This window comes from Sinocyclocheilus rhinocerous, unplaced genomic scaffold (genome assembly GCF_001515625.1).
Source record: "Sinocyclocheilus rhinocerous isolate Xijiao unplaced genomic scaffold, SAMN03320098_v1.1 scaffold127, whole genome shotgun sequence".
In the NCBI taxonomy this organism is placed as follows: domain Eukaryota; kingdom Metazoa; phylum Chordata; class Actinopteri; order Cypriniformes; family Cyprinidae; genus Sinocyclocheilus; species Sinocyclocheilus rhinocerous.
In genome coordinates, this window is record NW_015664685.1 from 655 (window position 1) to 11,074 (window position 10,420).

The window sequence follows — 10,420 nt, forward strand, 5'->3', positions numbered from 1 at the left end:
CTATACAGGCGTTAATACTGAATGTTTAACATTATATTCATTGCATACATATACTTCGTAGACATCCTTAATCTCTAATAACTCCATTCTGCTGTCTGTTGTCGGTGTTTCATTGTCTGAATATGGCACTTAACACATGCTGTGTGGTATCGGCATTTGGTATCGGGGCATTTTAACGAGTAAGAGTACGAGTACAGGAGCTCAGTATCGGTGCATCCCTACTACTTAGTAAAGATAAATTATATTTATTTAGAATACTGAGAATTACATCTTTTAAAACAATAACACAATTTTGGAGAAGGCAAGAATCCCCAGTTTTAAATGATTGGTTAGATTTACTCTCTAAAGTACACTCTACGGAGAGGATAACATATGAAATTAAAAGTAAAAGTATACATTTTGAAAAGATATGGGCACCTTTAAAATCCAGTGGTGGGCCATCAGGGCCAGCAAAGCCTTCTCTGCTGGCCTAAACACTATCAGAATCACTGATTTAGTTCAATATATTTTTCCATGAATGTGTATTAAATTATTTCCAATAGTCTATTCTCTTCATTTCATAGCTTTTCTCTTGGTTGCACTGCTTCCAGCAGTGTATGTTTATATTAGAGCTTTTATCCAATCATATTTCAGCAATCGTGTTGCCAGGGTCAAAGAAATCTGCCTTAAGGCATTCAGCATCAACATTGCAGGCGTCTGTTAGCTTAAATCAATGGCAATGAAACCGTTGCTTTAACCAATCAGATTTCGAGTTGGCAGCACCAGGGCCATCTAGCTGGCTAACGATAACGTCAGCATTTTCTCGTCCTTTGATTGGATGGTCAGCATACTAGCTAGCAAACAGCATGACTGTAAATCATTTTATTAAAACTTAGTAAAACTTTTATTACTGTTTCTCAGGTTTAGATTTTCAGTGCATTTTGAAAAAATATTTGCCTACTATATTTAGTCAATCTAAAAACAGTAACGTTAGTCCTAATGACTGCGAAAAACAACCACACCTCCTCGGCTCCGGCTCTGTGAAAGACTCGTGAAGATGAAAAACCACTAGAGTATGGTAGGTTAATTTTCATTTTTGACTCTTTTATCGCTTGATGCGTTGCATTCTGATGTTATTTGCGCGATATAAAGCCAGGTTTAAGTTTCCGTAAGAATATCTCAGTTTCCCGAGTGGAGCTGTATTAACCAGTCTTTTCCTCCGGCAGCAGCGCCGCTGGTATGTTAAAACACATGTATACACTTTTCTTCATCGTCTTGTATGAATTATTTTAATGTTACTTGCTCACTTTCCTAGTAAAGCTGTGCTAACCAGTATTTTCCTCCCGCAGTGCGCTGGCAGACCGGCGGGGAGACTCGTGAAGACGAAAAGCAGTAAGAGAACATTAAATTGTTAGGTCAACCTTAAAACACATGTAATCACCTTATTTGTTTTATACCAATGCTATCTGTAAAGTATAAATACGTTTGGGTGAATAAATGTCTTTAAGAACATCGGATGGACTGTATTGGTGTCATTTTGTTAGGTTAATGCTTCAGCTACTACAGATGATGTTGCGCAATTGTTAATTGGGTTTCTTTCTTTAGTAATGGCATTCATTCTCGCTACATAAGATACATATCTGTTATGTAGTGCCATTATACTGCATTACTGTGTAATATTTATGGTCTCTATAGCCGTGGCATCATGATGGTATGAAGAGATGGATTAATTCATGTAGGACGCCACTGAAGGCCTAGGTGTAAAATGCACAGCCCGCCACTGTTAAAATCAAAGCATACATTATAAAATAAAGGAATACATATACTAATTACCTCTATATAATTCTACATCCCTTTTAATTTATTCATTAATTATTTTTATTTATTTAGTTATAATTAGTCTTAAATAATATTTGAATTACTTATTAGGAATTAGGTGTCATTATAAGAGTTTGATATGAATGTGGGGATGTTTTTTTTCCGCTCTCTACTTTTTTTTTTATATGAAAAAAGTGTTTAGGTATGTATTGGTTATTGTTCTAATTATTATTTTTTTCTTTATGCATTGGTGATGGGTATTATCACAAAAAAAAAGTGAGGGAAGAGAAAGGAGGAAAAATGAGGAATAATAATTGGTAAAAAAAAATATCTTTTAAAGGAAATGTTCATTTATAACTGTATTAAACGTGCTTGAACTGAAAGACAAAGTATCTTAAAATAAAAATACATAAATTTATACCGAAACTGATTTTTATGGGTTAAATCAGGTAAAAATGTCTCTTTGAGGTAATAATTGCAGGTTACTACTTTTTATATAAATTGACAAAAACAATGAATGAAGACAATGAAAAAAAGAAAGTTTAATTTATGAAACCATTTAATTAGTGCAATGGTGAAAGCTCTTGTGCCTTGGTTCCTGCTTGTGTGCTTCACGAACAAGGTTTTCCTCCACCTCAGCGAAATTGCTTAATCTCTGTCAGCATTCATAACCTTTGCTTTATAAGTTTAGGTATCTTTAGAAGGGTGATATGTACCCTCTTCTTCATCTGGAAGGGAGGGGCTTGTACCTAATGTATGCAGTCCAGAGTCTTCCTCACTGTTAGAGGCACGAGTTGTGAAGAGTCCTTTAAAATCTGCAAGATAAGACTATTCCATGAGCAAAGATACGTACCCCAAACATTGTCACCACACTTCACTAAACAAATACCATGCCAGTTTTGTTCAGTACCTTCTTCTGGCAAGAGTCTAGTCTTCCACATGCTTTGATTAACCTCTTTTGCCTTTCCTTTTTCCTCTTCGTAGTCATGGTCTTGACTACGGCCACCATCATAGTCTTCTTTATCATCACTATCTTCACTGTCATATTCATCCTCCTCTTCCAGCTTCTTGGATTCTGGTTTAATTTCCATGATATTAGCTTGCTCAGTGGCTTCCAATGAGGGTTGAGGAGTTGTAGCACCCTCTTGATCTGGCGGAGACTTAAATAATTTAGGCTGCAGTTTTAAGCATTTTAACTACTGTAAACATTATCAACCAGCATTAAAATAGTTAATACTGAAAAAGCTAAAAAAAAAAAAAAAAAACCCATTAATGAAACTTGAATAATTTGTGTGCAAAACTGTCCTCCAGATTAAACGTATGCTAATTCCAATCATTCGGAAATAGGGTGTACATGCACACTCATTTACAAGTAGCATTATCCTTGCACATTAAATAATTGTGAATTACAGGTACAGGAATGCTGTGAGATCTCCTGGACTCCCTTCTCAGGTTTGGTTCCAGTATATTACATAAATGCAAAAGAGCCATATTCCTAGCTTGCAGACAAATCCTACTGGTAATGTCTGGGTAAAATTGTTATTAATGTTTTTATATATTATGGTAAATATTTATCAAAATGCAGTGTTATCAGTTTGCCTAAAAGAACAAAACCTTCAGATGTTTTATACACCATTTAAACATGGTTGGGAGCAGGTGTAAAAGTTTTTGTACAAAGTAACATTTTAGAAAATAGAAACATGGCTTTACAGAATTGACACAAATTCATTCTGTTTGTGTTTCATGAATGATGCCCAATGCTTAAATACCGGTAAGTAGTTTTAGGCACTGGGGAGTTAAGAGACTAATCCTACCTCTTGACCCAAGAAAAAAAAAGACTGTAGCATATAATTTTTTTTCTATAATACAAACCCATCTCAGCAGAAACGCCATTCTTCCATAGGCTACTATGAGGTATTGGTTTCTTATCTTTACTGAGAGAAGGGACTGGTGGAACACCCTGCTTCACTCTGGGAGGAGCCAGAAATCCCATTTTGATTTTTTTTGGAAGGATGGCTAGTGGACCCACCGTTTTCTCCTGTTCCCATCCTATTGACACAGAGCCACATTTGACAAAATGGTTAGAGGAAACATGCTTACCTGCCATTTAAATAAAGATCTTGGCTTGAATCTATAAATACGCAGATTGTATAAATTACTTTGGGTGCTGTCAGGGTAATTTCTCTTAAAAAGACAAAGACAATCACTAGACCTGGGAATGCTTACCCACTGAAACAATTCCCTCATCCTCCTCTTGTGGGAGAATTATGTTCCTCCAGGAGAACACCGGCTCACTTGCTGTTAGCAAGGATTTGAAGGAACTTCCAGAACCCTCCTGAATCCTGGGCTGAAATTTGTCGGGCCTTTGGGAAGATGAGGTCTGGTCTTGTCTGGGAGAAGGTGGCTCAGATTGTTGCAGTGTAGAATGGAAGGATGGTGCATAATCTTTTGTTGCTTGGCAGCTGTAACAAGCCCAGTCACCACCATCGGCAGCCTTCCAGCTTGTAGATTAAAGAGGGGAGCGAGGGAAACTTGAGGTTGGTTCCCAAAAGAAACAAAAGTACCAGAAAATACAGTTTGCATGGCAAACAGTAAGAGTCCATGATTAAATGTTCTGTACTAGACAACAAATCCCAAGTACGAAAGCAAAGCTTCATACCTTCCATCGATAAAGGAGCATGCTTTATGAAAGGGGTTAACTACATCCATTACAGGGTAAGCTTGAAGAGTACAAGTGATGTACATCTGTATAACAAAGTGAAAAGTATTTTTGAATGAGAAGTAATTTTGAATTCAAAATTAACTACTGAGTGACATCAGAATTCAATGTGTACAACAAATTAACACCACTCCCATTTCCTCCAATATTATTAACCTAGGCAAATATAAACCCTCCATCACCATGTTATTTTTTTGGGCCTGAGTTTCAGATTAATTTAAGTTTATTGCCATATCGTCACAGGCTATTTCATGGCATTTTGGGCCTGAGAACATGTTTCCATTGGAATACACTATATAACACCTCTGGCTTTGTCTCTTGGTGGAATTTGAAAGCATCCAGTTGTAGTTGGAGTTTGTCATTCTGGATTCTGGGAAGGAAACGAGACTTTGAGCCTGTTGTCTGTCCATCCATCAAACAACTAATGAGGGAGCGGGAAAAACAACACAAATATACTTGGTGATTAGCCAAATAATATTTCATTTGAGTGAGTGGTGCTTGCTGCACAAAACATGTTGATGAATGTACCCACCCATGATTTTCAATAAACGTGTATCTGGGTACAGACGTAATATCTGGGGTCACTGTGGCAACACAGCTCTCAAAATATACACTGAGGTTAACGTGATGACCCAGATGAACTGAGGCTTCTATGTTTATGATGTCACCCAGGAAGTACACAGAAGAGGCCCGTTCAGAGCGCCAATCACCTGAACCAGAAATAATTCAGACAAAAGTGTGATCCATATCCAGGTAAAGAGTCAGAATAAAGTCTCCCGAAATTACAAACAGGTTAACAATTACATTTTTGTGGTAGTCCATGTCTGTCTACATTCTAGCATACTTCTAACATTTGTGAAAATGAGTCTTTGGCAGATGTTGGCATTTCTCTAATAAAAATTAAAGATTCTAATGAATAATTCAAAACTACAGGTTTTTGTCCAATCAAATCTTATCTACAATGAGAATATCCACCTATAAAAAAAAAAACTGCACATAGCAATCAAAATATACACACATAGCAATCATCAAAATATACTTGTTAAATGGTGCACATACTTGTCATTAGCTTTAGTGAAAACTGCAAATCCTCCACTGCTGATTGCGTTGAACTATAAGGAACCCATGTTGGTCTGATGGGGTTACTGGTAACATCAAACCTTCTGAGAGACAAAGGACACAACATAAATGCTCCAGCAGATCTTTTTTCAAACAAACAGAAATTGCAGCTGAATTCCTTTTCACCATAATTCATCAATTTATAAGTAATAGACAAGATACAACTGGATAAACCTTCATTTTGAAAATAAGCACTGAAAAAAAAAAAAAAAAAAAAGTTTCATAATTAGGATCTTGAATAAATCAATTCTGGTAAAGGACATTAACACCATGGTATGCTAGTTATATACCAGGGTAATTAAACCATTGTAAATGTGCTTCACACAAATGTCCGTTGCCAGCAGCACAGTCCACTTACCTGCTATAATAACATTCAATGGGAACTATGGCCTGCTCAAGGCGAACCACTCCATCTGGAGAGGGTTGCGGAGTGAAGATAAGGAGGTTGGTGTATATAAGAGAGTCATCTGTAATCTGAACAAAAGGAAAGCTTAACTGATAAAAATTATTTAATTTATTTAGTTAGCTAGTGTTTAAGTGGTTGTCAATAAACTAGTCTTATATTTCCAGTAGGAAATATTTTGCTGCTTTTTAATCAAGTTTTAGGTTGTAGGATCTGGTTTGAAATATATATATATATATATATAAAATTAAGCTGCTTTGCAATTGTCATAATGCAACAAACATTGTTTCATGTGGATGTTGCTTAATTTTCACAGCACAATTTCTGTTCCACAACGTTTTCATCTGTCATAGGCCAACAAACAAAAATAGTAGTTTATATTTGCAACCCAAGTTTTTCTCAAAATGACCAACATTATTGGTTTAGTAACCACGCTGATTCAGGTTTTTTTTCAGGAATGGATTCACTAAACCGATTTAAACCGGTAGCTGGGCAAATTCCAATCAGAAGCAAGCATCTCTATTGCTGCGTTCAAGTCCTCCTGGGACGTTCGTACTTACGAGTTGACAAGTCGTAATTACGACGTCAGGTGCATTCAAGTCAGTTTAGTCGGCACAAGATGGCGGTGTACCTTCTTTTAATAAATTACAAGAAAATACAACAGGGTCTGCATTTTTTACTTGGATTTTAGCTGCGTAACAAGAACATGACCAATTTAAGTTTATAGGACAACTAAACTATCAATTTAAACAAATTTACCATCAACTATAGACGTTGCACCCATCGATTCCGCCATGTTTCTCATTGACACGCGTCCCCAACTCGGAAACTCAGGGCTTACAGAAAATTTCGAGTTTCCCACTCGTAATAACTTTGTGGTGGCGTTCATGTGTGTTCAACTCGTAAATACGATCTATCCGACATGACTTGAACGCACCATATGCCTTAATCACTCTGTAGGGAAGAACCCTTGAAGTGGGGACTTCGGAGGGAGCAGGGCACATAAGCGTCATAATGAAGCCATTTGGAACGCACTTGGCAAAAGGTGCAATGGAAGACAACATAATTTCCTCATTCACCTAGAAGGTTACCATGACAATGCGGCTGTAATTTGTTATAATAGTTGCAAATAAACATTTTACAAAGCAAAAAGTATTTTCATGAGTTCACCTGCCCATCCAGTCCTGATGGTTAATAGTAAACAAACTTGGCTTGGTGTCCTTAGATGCGTGAATCCGAGGCTCAGCTTGAGCTCTGAGTTCAATCCCCCCAATGCGGTACTAGAATAACAGAAGTAGAGGAGAAGATGGGGAGGTGGAGAGATGCCGGAAGAATGGTTGCTGGGATGGCTGCTTATATAGGCTCTTAATGATTAACAGGACTGAATGATTAGGCTCCTCCCAAGCCTATGTTTGGAACTTCATTTAAACGCTATGCTCTGTGTTTTTTCCCTATCTGGTCTCGAATTGCCATCTCTTCTTTTGACCCTGTATTAAAAACATTTCTTAAATACGAAAGTTATTCAAACTTAGTACGAAATGCATGTGAAAAGAGCTCCCAAAACAAAACACCACTACTTACTTGAATTATTCTATTTATAGGTTAACTCGAACTCTCCGCCATCTAGCTTTAAAATGTGCCTTTCAATCAAGGGAGCAAAAACGCTGTTGGAATTTGCCCACTTTGAGCGATTAGCTCAAATAGAAAATAGCTGGCTCATATAAGAGTCATTTAGGAATGAATAGAACCACATCGCGCAGTAGGTTTGTTGCATTTAGACCGCGAAAACAATTAAGCCTGTGTTAACTTTCCGCATGAGCAATCCGGACGCGGACTACTTGTATTTATACTAGTGATGGGCGCGTTCAAAACACTGCTTCACGAAACTTCGTAACATTTGCAAATCTTTTGTATCGAATCAGTGTTTAGGAGCGCGTATCAACCCTGTTGAAAAAACCAGCATATGCTGGTTAGGTATGTTTTGAAGCTGGGATGCTGGTTTGAGCTGGTTTAAGCTGGTCATTTGCTGGTTTATGCTGGTCCTGTGCTGGTCCTAAACTGGTCTGACCAGCTTAAGACCAGCATAAACCAGCAAAGGACCAGCATAAACCAGCAAAGGACCAGCTCAAACCAGCATCCCAGCTTCAAAACATACCTAACCAGCATATGCTGGTTTTTTTCAACAGGGAAACCGGCCAAGTCACGTGATTTTAGCAAACGAAGCTTCGTTACGTCACACTTGCGGTGTCCGAAACCGCTCCCTATCCACTATATAGTGCACTATATCTTGTGTCAGCCATTTTGTAGTGCTGTCCGAATTCTGAGTGAACGACTTCATTCCCTACATTCGTCCACTACTTTTTACCCACAATGCATTCTGATTTCGAGTGTACAACCGATGTACACTCGCTGAAGCACTATTTCCCACAATCCAATGCGGAGAACCGCCGAGCTGGAAGAGAGAGCGAGTTTGAATGAGAGATGCCGTTTACATCTTTATTTCTGCTTTAACGTTTATTTCATACATTATTTATATTAAAATATGTTATGTAGGCAATAACTCAGTTTAATATTTTACTAATTTACTGAGGTGGCATCGTTGTTAACTTACAAAAATGATGATAATTTGGTGGATAATTTAAAAATGTTCGTTAATCACAGTAACGTTAGGTAGCGTATTCATTCTGATGTAAAATTACGGTCGCCTGAGGGCGCTCTAAGAACATGATCAGAACGCTGCTTGTGAGAGTGTCAAGACACTAAAAATAATAAATACATAAAATTATGAACGTGTTAATGTGTTTATTTTTTTCTCAGTATTTTAGTAGCCTAGTATGTAATGATTATGAACAAAAGCATTACAAAACAAATTAATAATATACCATCGATGAAACCACAAAGCTGACGTGGAGGTATAAAGTCATTGTGTTATTGCTATTAATATTATTTTCTAAAATAAGGTACATGTAATATAAAAGTACATAGGCTGAGAGACGTGTTTTTGCAACAGCTCCAAGTCTCACACGCAGTGTATACGTCACCGTCCGAATCCGTTCACTTTAGTTCATTCCTTTCTGATATAGTGCACTCAACTGTCATACACTATAGGGATTAGTGAATGAGTGAACAAGTGAGCGATTTCGGACACAGCTACCGTTTCGAAATGTTTCGAAACTCCAATGGTTCACCACTAGGGGGTGTTGATCTCAAAGGCTGCGTTTACACTGCAAGTCTTAATGCACAGATCCGATCTTTTGACCATATCCGATTTATTGGCACGTCTGTTTACATTAACTTTAGACACGACTGGTATCCGATATCTGTGTTTGCATTAATTCCCACCCAAAACGATTGTCTGCAGTGATCGCTGTACTATGCACATGGTAGACCCTCCGGTTTTAAATGGCCGTGCTTTTAAAATTATGTAATTCACGTCGAATGGCCATTATTATTTGCCAGCATGGACAAATGGCTGTCATGGATGTTTTGCAGCACAAAATCTGACTGAACGCATAAAGACCGGAAAATAGACTATTTTATCTACAGCTCGTTAGAGGTAGCATTCTTTAGTGAAAAAGATATATTTATTGAAATGAATTCGAAGGGAGAGAGAGAGAGAACGAACGCATGCACCCACGTGCGAGCGAGCGATTGTGAAGCATTGCAAAAATATTTATGAGCAAACATGTCGCCCTCGCATTGGGAGTTCTGTGGAGAATCGGATAGGAGTGTTTAGACGTATGACATTCCTTTTTTCATTGTAGTGTCTGTTCTTTTACTGAACTAAATGATTTTTATTACTATAAAAAAATCAAAACGACGGTGGGGGTCGGTGACGCGGTGGGCAAGTGACGTAACCGGTGTTGCGGCTTAACACCAGTATCACTGCTATCGCGGCAAGCCTATCAAGCAGCATAATTAACTTTTTTTTAGTACAGCTGAAACTACTGGAAGTGAATGAGACAGGAAGTCTTGCAAATGGCCACACTTGTTCTTACGTAACTAAAGATGTGAGCGAAAGATCGGATTTTTTTGTGCCAGTGTAAACTCAGCCTTTAGTGAACCCATGAACCACTTCTGGTTGCCCAGTTAATCATGTGACATGAATTCCCACGAAATTTTACTATTAAAAAAAATAAAGAATTCAGGACCAGATGTTGTGGGTTAAACAAAGGATAACTTCCCTTTAACACAGAGGCTATATAGTAAAAAAAAAAAAGTGTAAAAACATTCAGTACTTTCAACCTACAAATCACATCATACTTTAAAAATAACAAAATGATCTTACGATAGAATTAAATCCACCTCCTTCTCCTGACTGACAACACTACTCATGCCTGCTGGTTTTTATAGACCGCTCTAATGAAAGCAAATAAATAATT

General features: G+C 37.6%; 1 protein-coding gene across 1 annotated transcript; it reads right to left on the reverse strand.

Annotated features, from left to right (window-relative positions):
* Positions 1-2,348: 2,348 nt before the first annotated feature.
* On the reverse strand, positions 2,349-7,051 carry LOC107730295 (zona pellucida sperm-binding protein 3-like). The gene is made up of 10 exons (XM_016541086.1): positions 6,992-7,051; positions 5,994-6,109; positions 5,576-5,679; positions 5,049-5,226; positions 4,820-4,937; positions 4,457-4,542; positions 4,024-4,298; positions 3,670-3,846; positions 2,708-2,947; positions 2,349-2,612 (listed from the first exon to the last, which is right to left on the reverse strand). The coding sequence occupies exons 1-10, from the start codon at positions 7,049-7,051 to the stop codon at positions 2,485-2,487; spliced, it is 1,482 nt and encodes a 493-aa protein (XP_016396572.1). The 3' UTR covers positions 2,349-2,484.
* Positions 7,052-10,420: the final 3,369 nt, after the last annotated feature.

Excerpts from the sequence above, each read along its gene's own strand:
- LOC107730295 (XM_016541086.1), bottom strand. The coding sequence starts at position 7,051 with ATGACGCTTATGTGCCCTGCTCCCTCCGAAGTCCCCACTTCAAGGGTT. Across the intron at positions 6,110-6,991 it reads CAAGGGTTCTTCCCTACAGA|ATTACAGATGACTCTCTTAT; the intron begins GTGATTAAGGCA and ends CCTTTTGTTCAG. Across the intron at positions 4,543-4,819 it reads ACCAAGAGACAAAGCCAGAG|ATGTACATCACTTGTACTCT; the intron begins GTGTTATATAGT and ends TTTGTTATACAG.